The 27008-nt window shown below is 36.9% G+C and overlaps 1 protein-coding gene across 3 annotated transcripts in view; it reads right to left on the reverse strand.

Moving 5' to 3' along the window:
* LOC142337418 (putative neural-cadherin 2) overlaps positions 1-27008 on the reverse strand; it is a 289747-nt gene that overhangs the window by 61090 nt on the left and 201649 nt on the right. For all 3 annotated transcript variants that reach the window (XM_075386622.1, XM_075386621.1, XM_075386623.1), the window contains one exon: positions 4814-5187. In XM_075386622.1, the coding sequence (XP_075242737.1) occupies positions 4814-5187 (374 nt within the window). The remainder of the gene's footprint in view (positions 1-4813; positions 5188-27008) is intronic.

Here is a 27008-nt window from a genome sequence, read left to right on the forward strand (position 1 = left end):
GCATTGAGTTTCATATTTTTTTTCAGTAAGAATTGATCGTTAAGAAGAAAATAGGTCACCATGACTCCTCTAAAAAATGAGTGGTAAATATGAGTTAAAGAAATATACATATACAAAAAGTTTTCTAAAGCCTTCAAAGCAAGACGTTGAATTTAAAAAAGTAACGTAAAGGAGAGCACAAAATATTACCTCCTATTAACTAACTACTTGTCTATATCACTTAACCCCATATCATCCTTTTTCGAATAAAAAAGAAATTTAGAAAAAAAAATAGTCCAAGGACCAAATTAAAAACTAGAACTCACTGTTATGATCTTTGAAAACAATTCAAATGCTTACTAAATAAAAAAAAATTGTTAGAACCACAAAAGCCACACCACTAGCACAAAAACCAGCCAAATAACAATTTTCTTTGTTAGTTTACAAATTGGACGTGAAAAAAAAACTTAAAATCAAAATCTTTATTCAAAGCCAAAACAACAGATGTTCTCCAATCCCTGTTGGGCACATGGAAACAAAAAAGACGGTTTTGCTTTTCAAACAAAGCCTCGAGATTTCGATCCTAATATAATTCAATGGCGATTTATCATTTGAAACTAAATTATACTAACTGCGTCTCAATGATCCTAAATTTAGAGATTGAAATTGGGATGAAGTAAAATTTAGAATCTAAGGCAATGGAATCATTAAAACCTTATTTTATTTTCAAAAAACAGTTTGGGACGCCTAAGTTTTAGCATGTTTTTCTGTCATTTTTATGAAGCACTGTATGCCAGCTAACAAATAAGACTTTTTAATGCTTAAACACTAATGACATCAAATTAACATAAAAAATTGACCTAGCGTTTTGCAAATTACCTTTTATTTTTGGTTTGACTTCATTGTGATTTTCAATAAATAAATTGTTTGGGAAGCATAAGCTTTAGCATGGTTTTCTTTTGTTTTTATGAAGCACTATTGGCCAGATAACAAATTATAATTTTTAATGCTTAAACATTAATGACACCAAATTAACACAAAAAATTAACATGGCATTTTGCAAATTATCTTTTATTTTTGTTTTGACTTTATTGTGATTCTTGAAAAATAATTGTTGGTTATATATGCAAAACAAGTGTTTACATCTTTAGATTAAAATCAGGGTTATGTTGATTTTAGGACAAATAAGGCATCGTTGTTTTTGCGGTGCCAGTGCTCAAAATTAAAAGACGGTTTATGGCGCCATAATTTTATCGGCGTTTTTTTTTCAGTTTTTCAGATATGTTTTTATTATGTTTGATTTCCATGTTTCGAAAACAACATCTTTGACGAGAAATTCTTCGTTAATAAAAATGCTTGGCTGCTCCGAATTCGATGCTTTGGAATTGAGCGGCTTGAAAATAAATTGAGCATATATTGAAACATAGCGGGTAGATTGTCAGAATAGCTGCGAAAGAATATACTTGCGTGCCGTACAATAGTGATAGAAACAAATACAGATATAAGTTGAAAAATTTATCGACGCCGCTCAAAAGTATGTAAAAACATTCAGCGATAAATTAATAAAACTTGTTAAAATTAATTGCGCAGAAGCCTTTTCATTAAAAACCTTATTGCACATATGCGTTCCTTCGACATTACTTTAAATCAAATTAAACTTAAGTTTTAAAGTGCAGTAAATTATTGAGTTAGACAAGTCCGTTGATTCCCATAACCAAGATTGGGATTGGAAGAAGAGAAAAAAAACTCGTGAAAAAATGATCTTTGTACAAACAATTTTGAAGTGCGAACTATTATATCATTTTGGAGTTGAGCATACTCCTGTTTCGTAGTGAGACCACACAAGGGTTAGTATCAATACCAACACGCATTACAGATGGTAACTAAGAACAAAGTTCGAGTAACGGTCATCTAAAATGGGGCTTTATGTGATTATCCAGTTTCTATTTCTGATTTCGTTTTTTGACACTGACTCTGTTCATTTTGAATTACTTTGCTGAGCAACTGCTGCCTAAAAACACTTTTAGCAGAATGAGAGAACAGTGAAAATTGCATACAGAAGTCAAAAAGATTTCACGAAAAATGTTGAACAAGCTGTGAACTAAGATAAAGAGAAAAATTTTTATTCGACGAAGTAAAAAAATTGGAGCGTTATAATAGCCGGCTGAGAAACTGAGGAGGCTATTAACCACGCAGAATTGTTGCTATAGAGAAAAAAAATGACGTCACGCGCGCAAGGACCATTGGCAAGAGGAAGAAATTATTCAGAAAATTAGATTTTTTTAGCTTTACTGTGTGAACAAATGTAAAACGAAAAAGAGCGTCAAACGACGAAACAAAAAACATAGCAGGACAAATCCTGTGACATAAAATTCAGAGAATTTTTCTCTGGCTAAACAAACAACCAGACCTAGAAAGGACTATGAGTGAATTGGGAAACCCATTTAAAAAATCCGATTGAAAAAAATTAAAATCAATTTCAAAAAGCCGCATGTAAAAAAAAACCACTAGCAAGAATGCAAATTTTCGTTCAAACACCTTCTTCTCGCAGTACTTTGAAATTAGAGTGATAAATTTCAATCCGCAAAACTAGTCGCTTTTTCGCTACACTTCCTGTTTCGGCGTGACCAAAATCGCAACTCCAATTTGACTTCTAAAATCATGAAAATGTGTTAACAGATCATAAAAAACAAAAAACATAGCCGGAAGAATTCCAGAAACGACTCCAGTGGAAAACCATTTAAACGCCGTCCAATTACAAATCAGATAAAACGTGCCTCCACTAATTTATGACCATCTTGAAACCAAACCATATAATAAAAAATTAAAAACAATAAAATCAAATCTAAAAATGATAAAAACATCTGATCAAATTTTGTGATAAATTGAGATCCCAAAATAACCATCACTGCCAAAATTACTTCATCAAAAACATTTAAAACTTATTAAAACCACCTATGTAAATTTTTTAAATATACATGCGGCCAAATTACGAAGAAAAGCTCTTAAGTAAGAACAACTTGCAAAAAAAACTGGAAAAACTGAAAAAAAAAATTATACTACAGAAGCACACAAATCCAAAGAACAATTCCTTTCAGCCAATAGGGTATCCAGATGCTCGCAAAACAATATGCCAGTCATAATAGGCTAAAAAACGTCTAAAACACAGAAAAAAAACGAAAAACTGCTAAAAATTAAGAAAAATAGTTCCATTTTTTTGCCATTTTTGGTCATATTTCTCAACAAAAAAATGATTCATAACCATAAAACTGTAACCAATGGTTATCTTAAATTTGCTTTTAAGATGGTATTTTTAGTACCAATTTAAGATGGTCTTTTTAATACCCATTTGAGCCAGTAAAACAAAACATTCGTCAAAAAAAAAACGCAAAAATTAGCCCAAAAATCAGCAGAATACATGAAAAACCTCGAAATTAGCATACAATTCATATGGATTTCCAGAAACCTTCAAACCAGTACCAGAACCAGCCTAAAATTAAAGGAAAATCATAAACAAACCTCAACCAATAAAAAATAAAAACGTAGCTGGCAGATTGCCAGAAAATAGCCGCAATAGATTCGTAGATCGGCAGTCCAAAAAAACAGTAAAAAAGACAGACCAAAACAATTTGTCTTTTCATTGAAGGCTAATATGTTCTTTTTTGATTGAAAATCTGTATAAGTTTTTGCTGCCTCTATTAGCTGCTCTCTAATAACCTTCATTTAGAGTGACACACGCCCATTTAACCTTATCTCTTTGAATTAAAGTAAATAAAAGTCAATTTCAAAGTGAGGAAGTCATTTTTGAGAATAAGTCAAGTGTGACCAAAAATTTAATCACGCGAATGAACAAAAAAACTCGCTCCACTAAGAGCAAAAAATGACGTCACACATGCAATTCAGTTGAAATTGAATGAATGAATGAACAAAAAATGGCTGTGACGTCATATGGTCGTAACAAAAATCATGACGACGAAATAAAAAACATAGCAGGACAAGTCCTGACGTACAATTCAAAGAATTTTCATTGACTAAACAAAAAACTAGACCTGAAATGAACTATGAATGGATTGGAAAAACCATTTAGAAAAAAATCGATCCAAAAAATCGAAAAAACAGTAAACATCAAAGTGAAATTGCCGCATGTGAACAAAAAATCACTAGCGACAAAACGAATCTTTGTTCAAACACCGTTTTCTCACTCTACTTTAAAATTAGAGTGAAAAAATTTCACGCCGCAAAACCACTCACTTTTTCGCTCCACTTCGTGTTTCGGCGTGACCAAAATCACCACTCCAATTTGACTTCAAAAATCATGAAAATGTGTGAACAGATCTTAAAAAAAGACAGCGCCCCAATACAATTCAAATTCTTTGAATTGTAAAAAAACCAAGAGAAGGCCAATAATAGCCCCAGCTATCGCTGTGCGGCTATTAAAAAACGCTTCAAAATGCCGCACGTGAAAAAATTTCGCTCGCTTACAGAATTTTATTCACACCTCAATTTCTCGCTTTCTAGAAAACAGCGATATGAACAAAAACCACTCTCTTTTCGCTCCACTTTTCACTTTTGTTCAGCACCAAAATCACTCCAAATTTTTTCACGTGTTTCATTTCCCGATTCAAAATTCACTCCAATAAAATTGATTTAAAAAAGGACTTCTCCAATACTCCTCTTCGAGTCGTAAAAAGACAGCGCCCCAATTTAATTCAAATTCTTTGTATTGTAAAAAAAACCCAAGATCACCGCAATATAGCTCCGCTCAGCTTACAGCCCCGCAGCTATAAAAAGATATTCAATAGTAACTCTACTCTGAATCCGATGTTTACCCTACCTTAACTCTATTGGAAGCAAGGTAATAGTTAGTCAGAACAGGGGAGAAAAAGGAATCCGCTCCAGGCGCTGTCCTTACAGCCAATCCAATGTCCAACTCTGGTTGATGATAGGGCCATCCATAGTCAGTTTCAAATTCGTCATCGCTTTCTTTCAGGCCAAATATCACAACCTGCTCGGAACTTTCTAGTGACATAACATCTTTGATGTTGTCGCGTAATCGAGCGTGATAATTGACTCGGCTAAAATGTGTTGCTTTACCGACAAATTGATCTGCTGTGATTCCGATTATCTTTATGGTCATCATATGGTCTATCAGATTTTCATTGACTGGCATGGCCTTGATTCGAAACTGAGACGAAACTGTGCTGACACCTGAAATATTAATTTATAGTCTATATTCATAACACAAAATGATTAATTTAACCAGCCATTTATCATCGATTGTCGATACAAAACTATCTTGTTATTTTATACTTTCGTCAGAAGTCAGAAAAACTAATTTAAGTCTGGGAGGGTGTTCTACAACAAAAAAAGTCTTTTGAGAGGGTGTTCTACAACAAAAACATAAACCGACAAATGTCGGAAGAATTGCTCTTGAACGACAGGCGAGGCAATTTAATTCAAGGGCTGCAGTCTAGATCAAATTATGGGTGCAAAAAAATTTTCCCCTGCCGGGATTCGAACCACTGCCCTTCCGATCCACAGCCTCAAATACTAACCACTGCGCTACAGGTCACATACCTCACTTATTCTGCATCCGAATTTAAATTAGCTTTACTTCAGAGCAATAGAGATCACTCAAAACTGAAGAACGAAAGCGTGAAAAAGTCACTTGAGAAGTCAAAGAATGTTCTAGAAGAAAAGCGCAAAACTGTCAAGCGAAAAATTTGCATAAAAAAAAAGACACACACGTTTACAATAATTGCTATGAACTGCGTCCAAGAGCAATTAAAAAGTCTTTTTTTGATCTCAGAGTTATCTGAGATCTATATAACAGTTGACTGAAACCTCCAGCATAAATCAGTACCAATCAAGAATCAGGTAAAAAACAAAATAATTGCGGATCTTTTCTGCTAGCGCCTAGCCCCCCCCCCCCCCCCCCCGCTTAGTTAGGCACCCCCCATTTAAAAATGTTTAAACATATTGTTAAAGTTACGTAATTTTAATCGTGAACATATATGAACATCATGCATTTCTAGCACAGCTATGGTTTGAAATTATTACGTATTCAACCAAAATTTATTGCACATAACGTAAGCATCAATAAAAATTTCTGTATTGGGTCATTTTTGGTGTTATCGGCTACAAAAAGGGCTTGACTTTTAAAAATTTTTAAGAAAAATATTTTAAAAGTGCCTTCAATCTACCTAGACACTCTTGTTTCAATGAAATGCAAATATCGCTCTTACAATTCGCGAAAAATTAGATTTTGGGGGGTGCAAATTTGACAGCTATATAGGGCTGGGGGCGCTAGCAGAAAAGACCCATAATTGCACTGTCAGTTTCTATCAATACCCCAAAACCTGTGATAGCCGGAGCAACTTAAACAGAGCAGCCGGACGTTCAGTTTCTGTTGATCAGACATGGTCTACCGTAACATCATGTGCAGTTTGACTTAATTACACTGGAGAGCTATTTGAATTCAGTTGAGGCGAATAAATCTCAGTTCGCGTAAATCGCTAACTGCTAATTCAACCCCTCCACTTCCTCTGGTAATCAGATGGCCAACATCGCCTTCAGAAACGTTCTAGCATAAAATAGTTCACGAGGCATTAGAAAACACATCTTTGATAACGACATGAAATGACAAAACTAAGTAGCAGTCAGTAATGCGGCAAAAACTAAGAAAACAAACACAACCAACTAACGTCGGATGAATTGCTCTCAAAAGACTCTCGAGCAGCTACGGTTTAGTGAGGCTAGCTTCAGCTTAATTGAAGGGGCGTGAGGTGATAAAAAAAGAAAGTAACGCGCAAGTAAGATAATAGTAAAAAAAGGACATTCTTAAATCACTAATCAGTTCTCTTGCAACACGAAATGTTTCTGCTAAACTTAAAGTTTTGCTGGAACTATTAAAAAATCAAAGGTGCATTTTAACAAAAAAACTTTTAAAAACACGAAGGATCATTCAAATAAACGTACTCTGTTATTTTCGAACGTATTCTCTTAATTATGATAATGATACAGGCATAAAAAACCCTAAAGCTGACAACGTAGACAATCTCGCGGGCAGCTCCGGATCAAGTAAACTTACTGCCGAACTTTTGAACAGTTAATTCATACTGAACAGTTGAACACTATTATTCATACTGGAAATTTGGAAAAGCTAAACAATTCGCATTACGAACAGGGGGCTCTGAAAAGTTGCGTATGCCCTTCAGAACTGGCTTACAGATCGCGAACAAGTGATATTTGACCACAATTTACCAAAGCTTTGAATTAAACAACACTCGAAGGGATTCCCTGAAATTATTCTGAGCTGAATCAGCGGAGATCTTTTTGAAGACAAACTGAATCACCATCGCGGACCGCGTTTTAAAACAAGTATGGATCTTCTGCTTCCAACCATCACTTCTCTTACATCATGTTCAAGTCAATTAGCAGAAAAACAAATTCGATCGATCAACAACGTCCCTGTTTCCGAAAAGCTTCGAGACAGCGCAAGACCACAAGCCAAGCACAAATCGTGACTAGCAGTGTATTCAGGAGGTTTTTATGCTCATAGGAAAAAGAGCGTCTTGCTGAGACTTATGTCTGAAAAGCACGACTTGACTTGGTATCCACACATGCTGGTGCTTGGTTAAGTGCTTCACTGCTTCCAAGTCTCACTCATCCTACATATAATCTCCTCTGCATTTCAAGAGAGCTGCAATGAGATACTTGGAATTGTCTGGTTTGACCAATAAATTCCGAAACCAAAACGTTTTCCCAAAGCAAAAGTATATCATTTGGAGCAATCAATAAATTCCTAAAACAAAACAAATGAACTAAAGCAAAACAAATTGCCTTTTCTGTCGAAACTGGCAAATTTTACTCCTATCCACAGTGTCGTGCAGCAATCAAGTCAGAAGTGAAACTTGAAAAAACATTGACTTTTGTCCTTATCGCAACCAAAACGAGTTGGTTGTTCCCGCAACTTAAAACTGATATAAAAAACTTAACAAACTGTCTAGAACAATGTAATTGAATCCTTATCTACATTCTTTTACATTTTATGGTTTACCCCTCGTTCAAAGAACAAAACCTTCTTTCCCCAAAACAATTTTGAGGACAAAAGTCTCCCCTGTTACCGGCAAATAGTTTCTTTGTTCCACAACTTGTGCGACGCATTGAAGAGAGCATCAGCGGTCAGTGCAACCATCAAGTGCCGAGCACAGTAAACGGAACCCGAAAGCTGGCAGCCGGTCAAGACAAAGAAAAGACACAGAAAAGACACAGAAAAGACACAGAAAAGACACAAAAAAAAAGACAAGCAATTTTTTCAGCGACGAAGCCAAGTTTGGGTTACAAACGTCACCCCGACGAGAGGATCAAGTTTCTTTTACTGGTTTCAGACGTCACCAGCAGAAGTCCGCCCGAGGTCTCAGACGTTACCTCTGATGTCCTGTTCCCCGGTTAGAGCCATCCAAAATCTCTACTTTTTTTCGACAAAAAGCCTCCAAAAAATTGATATTTGTCCGCCAAAAAACTTTTTTCTGTTACCATAACACCTCGATTGATAAGCCTTGACTAGTTTTATTATTTTCAAAACGAGTAAAGGCAATTTTCTCACTTCTAAAGAAAAATCTGCGGAAAAAACACAAAAATCAGAACAGTCTTTTTTGAATTCAGAAAATTCAAAAAACACAATTTAGTTTTCTGACTACATATCCGTTTGAATTGCGGAAAAAACCATTAAACCACTCTCTTGAAGTGGTTTGTAATCAAGCAGAAAGCTATTTGCATCGATATATCCAATCAGTATCATATAAATGAGAAATGTCAGAAAAAAAAATTTTGAATTCAGAAAATTCAAAAAACCCAATTTAGTTTTCTGACTACATATCCGTTTCAATTGCGGAAAAAACCATTAAACCACTCTTTTGAATTGGTTTGTAATCAAACAGAAAGCTATTTGCATCGATATATCCAATCAGTATCATATAAATAAGAAATGTCGGAGAAAATTTTTTGAATTCAGAAAATTCAAAAAAACACAATTTAGTTTTCTGACTACATATTCGTTTCAATTGCGGAAAAACTATTAAACCACTTTTTTGAATTGGTTTATAATCAAACAGAAAGCTATTTGCATCGATATATCCAATCAGTGTCATATAAATAAGAAATGTCAGAAAAAATTTTTTGAATTCAGAAAATTCAAAAAACACAATTTAGTTTTCTGACTACATATCCGTTTGAATTGCGGAAAACTATTAAACCACTCTTCTGAATTGCATTTCGATCAAACAAAAAGCCACTTTGATCGATATATCACATCAGCATCATATCAATAAAAAATGTCAGAAAAAATTTTTTGATTTCAGAAAATTCAAAAAACACAATTTAGTTTTCTCAATCCATATCCGTTTCAATTGCGGAATAAACCAATAAAACACTCTCTTGAAATAGTTTGCAGTCAAACAGAAAGCCATTTCCATAGATTTATCCAATCAGTATCATATAAATGAGAAATGTCAGAAAAAATTTTTTTGAATTCAGAAAATTCAAAAACACAAGTTAGTTTTCTGACGACATATTCTTTTGAATTCCCAAATAAACCACTAAACAAACCCCTAAAACAAGTAATTGTCAGTCAGTTTGATAGTTTCAACTGTATAGGGAAGTAAATAGAAAGTCCTTAGGCGCCACACCAAATATCAAAACTTTCATTTGACGAAAATAAATACCATTTTAATTTTTTTTTTGGAAAAACGTCCAAACTTAATTTTTTGCAGAAGTCCTCGGTTTCAGACGTTGCCGTCTGCGAAGCCCCTTTATCCCTATTGGTTTCAGACGTTACCATTAGCAGAAGAGGAATTTTCGAAGAAAATTGGTTCCAGTAGTCACCAGAAAATTTGATATTTTTTTCCCACTCTCAGTTACTTTGAAAGGCAGATCTCAGACGATAACTGTCGGAGAGAGCTTTGAAAGTTTAGTAGAGTCAATGCACATTAAAGATAACGAAGAAAGAGTGAAAAACAACAGATAAAGTCACACAGTTTTAAAGAAAACGAAAAAGTTTTTGCAAAACCCGAAAAAAGTCAATACACAAAAGAGTTCCAAAGATCTCCACAATATGACTCGTCTCTGCAATTTTCTAGCATTCAGTAGCCCCTCTGTAACTCTTCTTGCCTAAACGTATCGTATTTTTACAAATTTCTTATCTTTAGCCGTCACAACAACAATAAACTCCTAGAAAAAGAACAGGTTTCAAAGTTATAAATTCGCAAAAAACTGTGAGAGTTATTTTTTAATCATAGTGCTCGGTTAGGGTTAGGGAGCTAAGGAAAGTTTCTTGGGTGGCTTTATAAGCTAGGTAATTTATTCGATTTTGAGAGAAACAGACGAGTTTATTGAAGTTTTCAAGAAAAAGGAGTTTAATGTAACAATTATTTGAGTTCTGGTCTAATATTGGTTCAACTGCATAATTGTAGCAAGGCACAGTTTTCCTGTAAACCACAGTAGCCACACACACACTAGTTCAAACAGTTAACGCCAGCTATTTAAGCGAAACTTGTGTTAATTGAACAAAAAACAAGCAATTATTTAGGTCTGTTGAACGAAAAACGGTTAAAACGCGCGAACGTTCGGAAAAGCTTTTAGGTTTTTTTAGTGCAAAAAGCCAGATTTGGCACACAAAACACATCCTAGGACATCACTTTTGAGAAAAGTTGCGTCGCTGGTCTTTTCAACTAGAAAAAACTAGGATCATTAGCATTCAAACATTAGGCAACCTTTTTACATCAAAAAATTTGCGTCGCTCCGGTTCTCAAAGCCGTTTTTCACCTTCAGTAACGAGCTTACTCACCAACATCATCAACAATCAGCTACAACAGAGCAGCAGCCACCAATATGTCGAAGCAGAACAGCGCTGAATGTCAGTTTGCCATCAATATGTTCAAAGCGACAGAAATGTCAATGAAAAAACTGCTCGATCTCCTTGAGAAAACTGTGGAGCAGAAAAAGAGTTTCCGATCATTGTCTTTGATGATCAACAAAATCAAAGGCCAGGAAACAGAGCTCAGGAAACTCTCAGAGGAAGTGATGAGACAGCAGCCACATCAAAGCACTGCATCATCTATATTGAATAGGCAAACGGCACTAATAACTCGCCTCAATGAACTGGAACTGCGAGTCGATCTGTTGGACGACGATGGCCAGCTCAGTCAGTCTTCCAGTCTTATTAGAGATGACGTCAGCATGATCTCCAGCAGAAGAAACCTGTCTCGGCGATCAACACCTGCGCCCAGTGACGACAAGGAATGAATCCAGCATCAGCGCGATATAGAAGAAAAGCAGACCAGCAGTAACATCATCAATCAGCCGCCCCCAATACCACCACGGCCAAGACAACCATCGTTGTTTCTACAAACATCTAATGAACCAAGACTTCAAATTCAGCATGTGCTTGAAGCCCACCAAAGAAATCCTAAAAAGGAAGTTCATGAAAGTCTTCTAAAATCGAAAAATAACCTTGAAAACCAAACAAACGCTCCGAATCCTTTTCCCTGCTTTGACAAAGATACCAGCCAAGAATTCACATCTCCAACAAGATCAGGGAAACTCGAAATTGCCTCCAACCTGGTAAATAGAGATGTCTGCGATATTGAAACAGCTCAAATCAACTTGAGTGACAACTTTGACACGTCGCAGAACCTTTTGCCTCCATTCCAAAATTTGAACCTTTCAGGTAATCACTCACTTTCAAACTCCTTCAATTTGGCAGATCCAACTATTCAATTACAGGCAGATGGTCTATTTGCCCAAAACTCGGTATTGGAGAAAACCTTTAATTTAAACTTGCCAAATCAAAGCAATAATCAGGATTCAACTGCCAACAGAAATCCTCTATACCATAATTTTCCCAATCTGCAACAGGATTTTGAACCTTCTCAAATTCAAATAGGAAAAAGTGGATACATCAATAGTCAACTGTTGAACTGTGATCTGCAAAAACTCCCCTGCTTACCCACAGTTGCAAACAGAACCTCGCATCTTCCAAGTAGAATTGATAAAATAGTCGTAGAAAACGATTGCCTACAATCCAATCAATGTATTAATCATATAACTGGGGTACAATCCACAAGTGTCCCGCCAATTACCATGCAACTCATGGAACAACCGCATCAAAATACCGTCTTAAATCCTGCAGCTCCTAATTTTCAGCCAAACCAGGTAGCTTCAGAATCAAACGTAATTGCAGCTCCTCTGCAATTTCCACAACCTGTGAACAGTCAACACGGCCTCGTTAGCACAGGCTTCTCAATTAATCAAAATATGGCACAGCCCAGTCAGTTGTGTAACAACCAGTTTATTTTATTCCTGGCTCTCAACTTCAATCGAACCTTCAAGCCCCAGTAACTTCCACGATCCATGGCCCAATGTGCATTAATCAACAGCTAAATCCTGTTGGACAAAATCAGTTCAGCCAGCCTCTAATCAACCAGAGTTTACTACCCACTGTCAATCAACATATTAGCTCAGTACACTCGAACACTAATGTAACACAGGAAAGAGGAAATAATGATTTCAAACATTCAATCAAATTGCCACCTCTGAAACTTCAAAATTTCAATGGTAACCCTATCCATTTTCACGAGTGGATCAATAACTTCAACACGATGATTCACAACAACCCTTTCATTACAGACACGCATCGTATAACCTACTTCCAGAATTCTGTAAGTGGGAAAGCAAAGGACTTGATCCATGCTTATTCCTGCGATCCATCTTATTATCAGACAGCACTGAATGAAATAATCCGACATTTCGGTGATCGTACGATAATTGTGAAGACGTTCATTAACCAGCTCGAAAACTGGCAAATGAACTTCCAAAACAAGCAAAGCTTCATTGCCTTTTCCTCATTTTTGAAAAGACTTGAGCAAGCCTTCCAATACCTTGGCTTTACAGCAGACCTCCAGTCTACAACACTCATTAAGAAAGTCAAAGAGAAAACACCACATCATTTGGTTCTGAAATGGACAGAACATTGTCTTACCGATCTCAGCTCAGACCCGACTCTCGTGGACTTTCAACAATGGTTAGAGCTCCAAGCTCAAATCTACGACAAAGTGAGCCGGGAAAGCAATCAAAGAACCATCAGTTCTCAAGCCTCAAAGTTTGTCAACTCGAGCAACCTGCAAACCAAGCCAAACAATAGCAACCTCGCAGTTTCAGTCAACAACGCATCAGCGGAAAACAGTAGAAAACGTTGGAACTTTGCGCCTCAGCAAAAACAACCGTCCACTTCACAAAACGTTCCGAATAAAGCTTTTAACACAAAACGATCTTGTGAGAAGTGCAAACAAGAACACAGCATTGCCACATGCCCTGAGTACCAATTGTGCTCATCAAGTGATCGATACAACCTTGTTAGCCAAAACAATTTGTGTACCGATTGCTTGAGCAACAAACACCACAAACAATCGTGCCCATCGCAAAAACGATGTCAGGTTTGCAGTGGATTCCACCACACAACCCTTCATGATCCCGCCAAGCAAATCAAACGCCCTACAGCAGCTTTTTCTACTGAGGTTTTTTCTGGTAACAATCCAACAGCTTCGTCTAGTAGCAAAGCTTCAAGTCAAACTCCAAATACATCTTCTCAACAGAAAAGTCAAATAAACAAAGCCCCCAACAGCCGTTATGGCCGAACTTTCAACAACCAAAGCCAGCAAAACGTGCAACGACGTAATTTAAACGGCAATGCAATTAACCAATCGTTCAGCATTAACCAATGCTCAGAAAGACCGAAGAATTGGTATGAGCAATTGCAGCTTATTCCTGTTTCATTCCTCAAGGGGAATAAAGCATTCGATACCTACGCCCTCATAGATCCCGGTAGCCAATTCAGCGTTGTATTGGACGCCATAGCTGAATTTCTTGAGCTTCCCCGTGAAACGCAACAGTCAGTACCACTACAATTTCTCAATACAGAGAACAGCATGTCCCTCTCAAAAATTGTTGAGCCAGTCACAATAACTCCATATAAGTCAAATGAAATATCGTTTGAACTCTCTCGGACGTTCAGCACCCCGTCTCTGAACGTCGCAGCTGCAAAAACTTTTGAACTTAATCAAATTTGTGATGCCTTCAACAGTTTGCGCCACATACATTTCCCAAATATTGCCGATGGCAAAATCGGCGCCCTCCTCGGTGTTAACGCATTCGCATTCACCTACCCTACACATGTTATACCTGGCAATCAAAATCAACCGTTTGGTGTGAAAACTAAACTTGGTTGGACCCTCGCTGGTGAATATGAGAATTGTATCTCAGCCACCACTCAACAGCCCGCAAGTCAGCAGAAGAAATTTATTTTCAATGTGTCCAGAAACAGAACACATGAACCCGGACTTGACGAACTTGTTCAACAGTTCTGGAGCATTGAAGCAGATGGCATTCAGAAGGACCGTGAACAAGTTTACACAAAGCAAGAAGAACAGTTTCTTGATATTTTGCAGAACTCCATCAATCACAATGGTGAGAGATATGAAATCAAACTGCCCTGGAAATCAGAAATAAAGTTGAAAACAACTTCTATTCTGCACTGAACCAAGTCAAAAGCCTCAACACACGCCTTCAGCGTAAACCTTCGTTGCAAGAAAAATACAATAAGACTCTCTTGACAGACCTCGAGAAAAACTATGTCAAACCGGTTGAAATGCAAGATCCTCAACCAGACAGAATTTGGTACCTGCCACACCATCCTGTGGAAAATATTAATAAGCCCGGAAAAATCCGCCGAGTTGCAAATGCCGCATCAAAATTCCGCGGCCAATCGCTTAATTCAAACCTTCTTACTGGATCAGATCTCCTTAATAACCTTTTAGGTGTCCTTATGAGATTTCGAGAACATCCCGTGGCGGTCCTTGCGGACATCGAAGGCATGTTTATGCAAATCGCCATCCACCAGCTTGATCAATCTGCTCTTCGATTTCTCTGGTTAGCAGACAATCAGATACAACAGTACCAATTTACCAGACTCATCTTTGGAGACAATTGCTCGCCTTCGTGCGCATTATACGTTCTTAACCATTGTGCCAAAGAGAAAAGTCAACAGTTCCCAGAAGCCCTCAAAGCCGTCAGAAAGCACTTTTACATGGATGACTACATCTAATCACATGCAACAGAAGAAAACGCTTGTAAGGCAGTTCTTGAAACAAAACATTGTCTGCAAACAGGTGGGTTTCGACTCACAAAATTTGTTTCAAACAGCTCTCTAGTTCTAAACCAAATCCCTCCAGAAGACAAAGACAAACAGACAGATGTTGTTAGAGTTCTTGGTGTTAAATGGACTCTTGAGAAAGACTGCTTTCTTATGAAACCTCTCACTATTTTCCCAAAAGATGCCTCAGCATACACTCAACGTAAGATCTTTAGTCTTGTCTCCTCGATCTTCGACCCAATAGGGGTAATGTCGCCATCAACGATCCGTTTCAAAATAGTTTTTCAAGAACTGTGGAAACTTGGGAAAAAATGGGACGAACAAATTGCCCCTCAAGTAGTTAAACCACTTCAAAAGAATTTGGACTTATACTTTTCTTCACCAGAAGTGACATTGAACAGAACTCTCAATAAGAGTTGCCATTCACCAGAAAGTGAAAATGAAATCCATGTATTTGTCGACGTCTCAGCTGTAGCAGTTGCAGCCGTTGCATACTTGAAAACAGTTCCTAACTTAGGCACTGATGTTGAAACTTGTTACTTAATAGGCAAATGCAAAGTTGCCCCAATTAAACAAATCAGCATACCCAAATTAGAGTTGGAAGCCGCAGTCATCGGAGTGCGCCTTCTTTCAACCATCATGAAACAGTCATCGTTTCACATTACTCGCTCTACAATCTGGACAGATAGTCAAGTAGTACTTGATTGGTTATCGACAACCAAGAAGCAACCTGCCTTTGTTGCGAATCGCCTCAAAGAAATCCTTGCATCAACTGGTGCCTACCAATGGAAACACGTTACCACCAAAGAAAATCCAGCTGACCACGGAACTCGTGATCTCAATCCAGACGAAATTCCAGCCAAGTGGCTAACAGCGCCAGCATTTCTTTCCACAAGACAGCTCACCGCTCCAGAAAACTCTTCAAAGCATGTGCTAGCGACGCATGAATTTTCACGCAATTTGTCGCAGCAAATAATCGAGCCGACACGGTTCTCAACTTGGAACAAGTTGCTCTTGACTTTAGCAACAGTCTTCAATTTGGTCTTTCGGATCAAAAAGCAAAGGCCTAAAGATCAGCAGTTTATAACAGAAGACGTCATTTTTGCAAGAAATCGGCTGATCAAAATGTCGCAGCAAAATTTCTTCTTCTCAACAATCCAAGCCCTGGAACGTGGTTCCAGGATAGATTCAAAGTGCAAAATCCGTTCGCTCAACCCAATGTTGGACAACAATGGCATCCTTCGGTCATGCGGAAGATTGCAATTGGCCCAGATAACCTCGAAGTCGAGAAATTTCCGATTATACTGCACGCAAAAGACAAGATAGCGAGACTCTATATAGAGCATGCACACAACATTTGCGTTCACCAAGGAACAGAGCCAGTGAAAGCCTTTGTGCAGCAAAGATACCACATCATTGGACTCAGAAAAACACTTTTAAGTATAAAGTACCGATGTTTTCTCTGCAGACTATTTGCCGCTCAAAACATTCAACCTGTCATGGCTCCCCTTCCTGCCTGCCGGTTTCCGACAGACTACTCAGTACCCTTTCGCAAACAGCGGAGTCGAATTTTTTGGACCCTTTTATATAGAAGATGCCAAAAGACAGATTGAAAAACACTACGGCCTCATCTTCACTTGCCTGGTTACTAGGTGTGTCCATCTAGAAGCTTGTCCCGATCTCAACACTGACACTTTTCTAAACGCTTATCGACGTTTTGTAAGCCGCAGATGTCAGCCAACAATAATGCTCAGTGACAATGGCAAGACATTTATTGGTGCATCTGAGGAATTAAAAAGATCTGTGAAACGTCTCGACAACGACAAAATCTACAAAGCAATGGCAGCAACGAACACAACCTGGAAGTTCAATCCTCCCTATGGACCTCATTTTGGCGGTATTTGGGAGCGCTTGATCCAGACTGCGAAACGCACTCTATTCATCATTCTAGGCTCCAGAAGATTGTCGCTTGATGTGTTCAGGACAATTTTGGTCGAGACCGAAGCTATATTGAACTCCAGACCACTAACGATTGTCGCTGACCTTCCGGAAAATGAAATGCCTCTGACGCCAAACCATTTTCTGATCAACAGACCGTTCAATTCTCTCCCACCAGGAAAGTTTGACAGCCAAGAACCCGCCAGTTTCAAGTCTTGGAAGAATGTGCAGCAAATGGTCAACCATTTCTGGAAACGACTCGTCAAGGAGTACCTTCCGACACTGTTAAAGAGGTCTAAATGGAGCGATAGTGGCCAAACACCACTGAGAGTCAACAACATTGTTTGGATTCTGAAAGATATGACTCCACGTGGAATTTGGCCCCTTGGACGTGTTCTCGAGGTCTACCCTGGACGAGATGGACAACACCGTGTGGTGAAGGTGAAAACGGCTTACGGCACGTACGTTCGCCCGGTCTCCGCGCTCGCACGCGTTTTGGCTGATTAGCCCATTTTTTCTTGACCTTTTTTCGAAACGGTTCTCTAGGCAACTTGCGTTACACCCTCTATGACGATCTGGTCAACCGTCTGTGATGAGTTAGTTGGCCTCCTCTTTCCCCTGGAGCATGTCGTGCAACAATCAAGTCAGAAGTGAAACTCGAAAAAAACATTGACTTTTGTCCTTATCGCAACCAAAACGAGTTGGTTGTTCCCGCAACTTAAAACTGATATAAAAAACTTAACAAACTGTCTATAACAATGTAATTGAATCCTTATCTACATTCTCTTACACACAGCAAAATACAGATAATCCAGTGAATAATAGACATATTTCTACTGAGCCTGCATTATCAAAACATTTTGAGGTACTAATGAAAGAACAAATCAAGGAATATCAATCGAAACAAAAACCTTCTATCAAAAGCACAAAATCGTTTCATAAAACTGTTTCAACAATTGATGCTCCTGTTTTGCTGACCGAAACAGTACAACTTTGGTGAAACTTGTTTCTGCTCTTCGGCTGTCATTTTCCTTAACAGCTACCTCATCAACCGACATAAACGCGTATCGATACCAGATGCTAAACCTGACTGACTAGAGGTAGAGCCGGGAGTTCCACAGGGACCGTCCTTCACCCTCTTCTTTTCATCTATATGTCAATTACCTACCTAAATTTTTAAACTGCATTTCAATCTAATCTGCTGAGGGCGCCTTTTGATATACCTTTAGCAACTAAATGAATGATTGCACGAAAAATCTAGAAAAATCAATGTATAATTTTTATACCACTCTTAAAAATGAACTCAGGGAAAACAGAGTTCATTGCTACTGGCACTTCATCAAAGGGCAGTCCACTAAGGTTGACAATCATATAAGAGAAGCTGATAGCTCAATTCTCTTGTAATTAGTCATGTCCAGTACTAAGCTGTTTTACTCTCTACGGTCTCAAAAACTCTAATGGCAACTCTAGAAAAACAGCTCAATTGGACTGTTAAGGCTTGTTACTTCCATTGATCTGATAAGCCTTCGCATAGTGTCGATCCAGAGAAATATATACTGCCAAATAAACAAACAATTAAATACAGAACTTCATTGTATGCCTCCCAACCCTTCTCAAATAGAAACCTGCTTTCCTGTTATCTGGACTTAGCATACATTTTTTGGTTTTGAAGACATTCACGAACAAAAACCAATTTATCTTGAAGACAGGTCAAGAACAGCATGGTTGGATAAAAGCGCCATCAGAAGACGTCGATCACGCAAAAATTGTTTGACAAGAATCTTAAAGGGGACGAATCATGATATTCAAAAAAATCTAAGGATTTGTGTTTTCAACAATTTCGGGAGAATCAAATAGGAAACATTGTGGGCAGTGTTTCCTAGAAATCTTTCAGATTTTATTAAGGGTATGTCTTCAAGTTTGCAAACTCACATTAGTTTATCTTTTAGTTTAAGCATATAATATGATATTAAGATTTTCTGTTACATAGTTACGCCGCCATTTGTAATGTTCTTATGTTTCTTGACCTATTCATACGCATTTCGAAATTGAGTTTTTTTTAAGATTTACATCCTGCAAGGACGCAAATAGACTAACATGGTGAACACAACCGACTAACGTCGGGCTTATTGCTCTTAAACGACCCGCGAGCGTCTAGCTTCAGTAGAAGTCAGCTGAGTCTTCGGGATGGTAATATGAGGGGTGACCGGGGTGTGTGTGTGTGTGTTTGTGTGTGTGTGTGTGGGGGGGGGCACGCGTTGGGGGGGGGGGGTGGGTTCAAGCGCTGGGGGTGTAGGGTTGCGAAGGGTAGATAAGAGGTGGGCTCAAATCGACAGGTTCAGGAGGGTGGACAATGGGCGTGTTGAGGAGGGCTGATGGCGGGAGGATGGGGCGACTAAGGGGGGGGGGTCAATTTTTTAAGAACCGCTCTTCACATGAAATTGTCTCCTCAAAACAGTTTTGGTGAATCGCATTCTTAGAGTACTAAGAAAACTTAATACCCTCCCAGCGCTACCTGTTTATCCTGTCGTTGAGGACGAAAAGTCAAATGGGTCAGACGAAGATACAGCCAAGCAAAAAATCTCATGACAAAGACCATAGACTAATATAATTGCAACAAACTTTGTTTGTGAACAATTAAAAAAACTGTTTTCAACGTTGTCATAACCATTACAGTTAACAGCAACGTTTTAGTACTGCTTAGCAATTGAACTGTGCGTCATGGGGAAAAATTCACTTATGGTTCAAAAAAAATTGACATATGATTAAAAACAAAGTAGTTTTAAACTAAAAGTATTGAAAGAATTGAATAATGATGCATTAGAGGGGCAATGAGATGCACTATTACTAAGACTATGAAGCATGACAATAAATCAAACCAAATTATAACAACCATTGATTAAGATCAAATCTACTTCTTTTAGAAACGCATATATGGGACGGGACCTCTATTTGATGAGTCTCAATATTTTTTAAAACAATTAAAATTGAAGTCATTAAAGCCATTAGCTAATTGAAATAAATAAAAAAGGTTCACGAATAAGTTTGCAGGAAACCATTGAGAAATGTCAATAGAAGGACAAAGAAAAAAACTCAAAAATTCAATTACAAATTGCGAGAAAACAGTGTCAAAGCCGTTTAAACAATTAACTATGCACCACAAAGTATCATATATGCTCTATTGCTCTTTCTTGCAACGCCAATCGAAACTCTGATTGGTGTGATAATGAAGAAAAAAACCCTCAAAAATAGGCAATGGTCTAAAACTAAATTTTGAAAATTACAACATATGAAAACTCGTAGTATAAAAGCCATAAAATCTTTCGTTAAACCAATTTCAAAATTAAAATTTAAATTGCTACAAAGAAAATGCGACCTGTTGCGACAGAGTTTGAGGTTGAGAGAAATAAGATAAAAATGTGGCAAATATCATAAATTGAATGGCATTTTGTTCAAACAAATATTTTGAAAGTCATGAGATCCATTAGGTAGCTTTCGGTAGGTGACTATTAAGACTTAGAAGGAAAAACTGAAACCAAAATTGATTAAGTTTTGATTTAATGTTTAGTAGTAAACTGCCGCGACATACGTTAGCGGCTTAATTTTTGAAAAAGCAGATTAGATATGCAAAAAATCAAGCGTGAAATCCAAATCAGTCAAATCACTCAGAAAATTCAAATCACTCAAGCGAGCAGCAAAAGTCTCGCACAAAACAGTTAAGAAAAAATGTATACAAAAAGACACGTTACTAAAATATTTGTTTCACAGTTTTCTCCGGAGCAATAAGAATATCCGATGCAAGGTGATTTCAAAAGGGAAAGATTATTTCTGACAAGAAAATAACAAAAAACTCAATTACATACCTTCCATAATTGGATACAAATTAGAAAGCAAATTAAACATAGCCGGCAAATTGCCGCAAAATAGCCTCCGTTGACTCGCTCGACGCACATCGGGTTTGAAACGGAAAAAGAGAACATACCCGGCAGATGGCCGGAAAATAGCCGCCGATTCCAATATACATGATTGGGATTGAACGAATAGAAGATATTGAAAAAAAGCTTTTTGTACAAAAACATTTTTTAAGTCCGATTTATTTTGATGGCATTTAGTAGTTGAACATACTTCAGTTTCTTAGAGAGAGGCTACAGGCGCTATTATCAATGAAAATAAGCATTAGAGATGGCAACTAAGACTTATAGGAACGACGTTCAAATAGCGGGCATCAAAAATTGGGCTTTATGGGTTTATCCCGTTTCTATTTCTGACTTCAATTTTTTACACTGACTCTGTTCAATTTGAATTGCTTTGCTGACGTTCAAAATGATGTTCAAACAACTGATGTTCAAAATCACATTTAGCGGAATGAGAGAAGAGAGAAACTAGCCTAGAGAAGTCAAAAAGGTTTCATGCAAAATGTTGAAAAAGCGGCAAAATGAGGTAAAGCGAAACATTTTTTGTTCGACGAAGTAAAAAAAAATAGGAGGCTATAATAGCACGCTGAGAAGATGAGGGCGGCTATTAAAAAGAAGAGATAGCAATTGACAGAATTTTTTCCTAAATTTCAAAACGTACTAATTTGGTGTTCAGTTTTAGTCAAATTCTCAAAACTCTACTTAATTCAGTTGCTAAACTGAAGGCCATTAAGCTTAATACTAATATCAGCTAGCAATCGCGCTAATTGACTTTGATATCGTAATGCACTATGACTCAGTAACCAGTTTTATCGGTCTATCACTTTTCTTTTGATATTGCTCTTTTGGCATTGACTGTAATCACTACATTGCATAATTCAATGTGTAAAAGATTTTAAAATCCATTCAGTTGAAAGAGTAAGTGAAGTAAGTTACGAGTCAAACATGAAAATCGTGACCTATCTAAAACGAAATTTGCGATCAAAAGGTAAACGAGTCAGAAGAATGCGAGCGCCTAAGAAATAGACTTTGAGAGGCCGAAGGCGGCTTTTAATAAACTAACTATATGTCTCAAAATATCTCAAAGCTGTAGAAGTTTTTGAAAAGGATTAGGAGGGGGCGTAGGAGTGTTTTTGAGCTGCGGGGGTAGGGGGTTTGGCTCAGAGAGGGGTCCAACCGCCAAAAAAATAGCAGTCCAACCGACAAATTTATTTTTGTTTGACACATCGAAAAAAAATGCAAATCTAAATCAAAAAGCAGATGCCATTTTTTTTTCAATTCAAAACTCCAAAAATCTTTTAAAGCAGTTCAAAAACTTTCATGACATAGCTGTTAGATAACCAGAAAATAGCTTCACAGATCTGAAGTCTCAAAAGGTAGTAATAACAGGCCGAACAAGAAACTTCTTTTTTAATAAATTAGATTCACATTAAAATTAGAGCGAAAAAAATACGCCACAAAACCACTCAATTTTTGACTAAAATCATCACTTCAATTTGACATCAAAAATCATTAAAAAAATGTGAACAGGTCATAAAAAAGACAGCGCCCCAATACGATTCCAATCATTCGGACTGTAAAAAACATAGCTGGCAGATTGCCAGAAAATAGCCGCAATAGCTTTGTAGATCTGCAGTCTCAAAAAAACAGTAAAGAAAGACCAAAAAAATTCGTCTTTTCATTGAAGGCTGATATGTTTTTTTGATTGAAAACCTGTATAAGTTTTTGCTGCCTCTATTAGCTGCACTCTAATAACTTTCATTTAGAGTGAAACACACCCATTTAACCTTATCTCTTTGAATTAAAGTAAATAAAAGTCAATTTCAAAGTGAGGAAGTCATTTTTGAGAGTGAGTAAGTCAAGTGTGACCAAAAATTTAATCACGCGAATGAACAAAAAAACTCGCTCCACTAAGAGCAAAAAATGACTTCACGCACGCACTTCAGATGAAATTGCATGAACGAATGAACAAAAAGCAGATTCGAAGTAGTTGTGCCGTCATATGGTGGTAACAAAAATCGCGACGACGAAATAAAAAACATAGCCGGAAGAATTCCGGAAGCGGCTCGAAGCGCCATCAAAACTTCACAAACAAAACCGTAACTGCAGCGGAAGCCATTACCTTTTGTATTAAACCATTAACTCACTACCTCTCCAGGTCTGCTCTAAAAATTGGTGAAACTTAAACCACTGTCACCAAGAGAAACAAAATTCAGCAAAACTTTACATTATTGAAAACGTCTGGTAACGTCAAAAAATCCGAAATAAATAAGGTGGTCAAAAATCTGATAGTCTGAAAAAGCTGACAAGGTTTTCAATTGCCCTCATATAATTCATGATTCCAATCTGAAAAAGGTCGCGAAAGCACTTGCAATCACTGCAATTAAGACAAAAAACAACACACTCCTGATCTCTGTTGTACATAAGCTAGACAACATGATTTCATGCTAAATCAAAAATAAAATTGATCATAGAAAATGCATAAGCAGCAGAAGAATATTCAAACGCAAAAAATCGTTTAAATTAATACCAAGGCCGGAAGAAAGCTGCAGTAAATAGTCACAAGTGGAAATTTTGGTAAAGGTTTGCTAACAACCTCTCAGTACTGCCTTATGTTAAAAGAAATTAATTGCAAACCAAAGAAATTACGAAAATCTAAGAAAAAGCTAAGATCATTCATTTTTTTACAAATGAAAAAATAAATATACCGAAAATAAATGTAGGTGCCAGGACAAAGCTAGAATGATACTAACTAGAAGGTGAAGAAAATGGGCACAATGTAAGGAACACCGTAACAAAAAGGCATTCTTAATTTTTGAAAGTTAAAAATCAATTTAAAAAATTCAAGAAAAACGAACACATTTACATTTCATTGATCAGCATTCAAGATATAGGAAAGATACCTAGTCATCCGACACAAAGATCTAACCTCCTGAAGAGAACAAAAAATAGGAAAAAGCAGAACCCATAAATACGAAATATTGAAACATTTTGCAAAAAAATGGTCAAAGAACTTTTAAGTTGACTGCATGTATTAAAAAGTTTTAACTGTTTTTTCAAAAACTTAACTCCAAAAACTGATTGAATTTTTATTGAAACGCAATCAAAGTCCCTCATGTTGCACAAACAGACTATTTCTAGTAATTAAAACCAAAATACAAACAAAAATTGGAATAAATACTGCTAAAATCTGATTAGCATATGTAAAATTTTATGAAACAAAATTACATCGAGGTAGAAAGAGGCGTTGAGTATATAAATTATCAACGAGAAGTTGCCATATTCACTGATTTTTTACCAAAAGACGGTTAAAAAAAAGGCAAAAATTAACTAAAAAAATCAAGAAATATGCGCCAATTTTCAATTTGAAACGCATTTTCAGGCTCTGCAAAACACTGTGGCATCAATTTCCGAGGTTGACATTTCAATATAGTATCGAATTAAATTTATTTCTACAAGAAACCAAATTAAAAGCAAAAAAAATGGGCCACTTAGACGAAAAATCGGCTAAAAACAATTATCTATATGTGCCATTCAGTCAAAAACTACTTTTCAAAGTCAAAAAGTCGTTCACTAAACGCAGCGCATGATCAAAAAACTTCTCTCGCTTACCGAAAATCTGTTCACCAAGACAGCCTTTCTCACTTTCGCTTTTAGCTCAAAATGCCGCGTGAACAAATCTGCTTCCTGTAAAAAAAAACCGAGAGAAAACCAATACTCCTCTTCGAGTCGTAAAAAACCAAGAGAAGGCCAATAAAAGCCCCAGCTATCGCTGTGCTGCTATTAAACAAAGGGAATTCCAACAATAGCCTCAGCTATCGTTTTGCGGCTATTAATAACAATTTATTTTAGGCTCTGACATCTACCGCAAGCGCCACATTTGCGACTTGATACGAATCGGACTTGATAGTGATAGGTATTTCCAAAACAACTCGAAGAATTCTTTCACCATAAAGTAGCTTTTCGATAACTAGTTTCTGTTTCTGACGGCAGTAGGCATCAAAGAATAAAAAAAATCTCAATCGAAACAACAAAAGAGAACTTTTGAACAAAAGAGAATATAATAACCGTTGAAACAACACAAATTTCAAAAACAAAAACGGCTTGGAAAAACCGTCAACACGACGTAAACTCATACTTTCGCTGTGTTCAGTCTTCATAATTAGTAAATTGTATTGGTTCCTTTCTTTTGTTTCATTTCATAACAAGATTTATTTAGTTGCACTCATCCGGTTTTTCCTCTAAATTCTAATGACTTTTCTTTTTACAAGTGGTTGGAAATCAATAAAACATGGCGCTTTACACGATCCAATCAAAAGATATGGCAGCTTACATTGGCAAAATGAAGAAGTTAATGCTGGGCAAGTTAATCTGAACAAAAAATAACTTGCTAAGCAAAAAATTTTTTCACACCTACATTTACGGTTCAGAAAAAAGGCATGAACAAAATATCCACTCTCTTTTCTCCGCTCTTCAAATTTCTTTAACGAAATGACTTTCAAAATTCATTCACTCCCTGAACTTCTGATTTTCTTGCTCGCTTATTTATAACGAAAGTTAAAGAAACAGAACATAGCGGCAGGTTGCCGGAAAATAGCCACCGTTGACGCACTTGATGTACATCGGGATTGAAACAGAAAAAGAAAAAAAGAGATAACTTTTTTCTGTTTTTTAGTGTCAAATGGCAAAAAGTGTTCTAATTTGGCGTTCAGTTTCCGTTGGGTACTAAAACTATACTTAATTCAGCTTCTAAACTGACAGCTAATAAGATTAATACCAATGTCAGCTAGCAAACCCTCTAACCAACTTTGATAACATAATTCTCAATGACTTAATGACAGGGCTTTATCGGTTTATCCCATCTCTTTTGATTTTGATCTTTTGACTTTGATCATTTACCACATTGCGTAATGAATGCGTAAAGAATTTAAATCCATTCAGTTGAAACAGTGAGTGAGGTAAGTCAAACGTGAAAATAGTGACTTATGTAAAACGAAAAACGCGAACAAAAGGTAAAGCGAATTAAAAAAAATAGCAGGACAAGTCCTGAAGTACAATTCAAAGAATTTTTATTGACTAAACAACAAACTAGACCTAGAAAGGACTCTGAGTCAATTGGGAAAACCATTTCTAAAAAAATCAGATAAAAAAACAGAAAATCATTGTCAAAATGCCGCATGTAAAAAAAACCACTAGCGAGAAATTGAAATTCAGTTTAAACAAAAAATTAGCTCTAGAATGAGCTACGAATGGATTTGGAAAACTATTTAGATCCGATCCAAAAAATCGAAAGAACAGTAAAAATCAAAAAGAAATTGCCGGATGTGAACAAAAACACCACTATCGAGAAAGCAAATTTTTGTTCAAACACCGTTTTCTCACTCCGCAACATCACTCGCTTCACGCCGCAAAATCACTCGCTGTTTCGCTCCACTTCCTGTTTCGGCGTGACCAAAATCAATACTCCAATTTGACTTCAAAAATCATGAAAATGTGTGAACAGATCTTAAAAAAAGACAGCGCCCCAATACAATTCAAATTCTTTGAATTGTAAAAAAAGAAGGCACCTAAAAATAGCTGTTTGAGAGGCTGACGGCGGTTATTAAAAACACATCTAAAAAAAACAAAAAACCATAATCCTCTTCGAATGGTAAAAATAGATTACCTCTTCGAGTCGGACAAAGACAGCGTCCCAATAGAATTCAAATAGTAAGAATTGTAAAAACATACCCGGCAGACTGCCGGCAAATAGCCGCCGTTGATTCCAATAAGCATGATTGGGATTGAAAGAATAGAAGATATTGAAAAAAAAAGATTTTTGTACAAAAACATTTTTTAAGTCCGATTTATTTTGATGGCATTTCGTAGTTGAACATAAAGTACTTCTGCTTCTTAGAGAGAAGCTACAGGGGCAGCTATCAATACTAATAAGCGTTAGAGATGGTAACTAAGACTTATAGGAACGACGT

Source organism: Convolutriloba macropyga, chromosome 4 (assembly GCF_964194025.1).
Source record: "Convolutriloba macropyga chromosome 4, txConMacr16.3, whole genome shotgun sequence".
Classification (NCBI taxonomy): Eukaryota; Metazoa; Xenacoelomorpha; order Acoela; family Convolutidae; genus Convolutriloba; species Convolutriloba macropyga.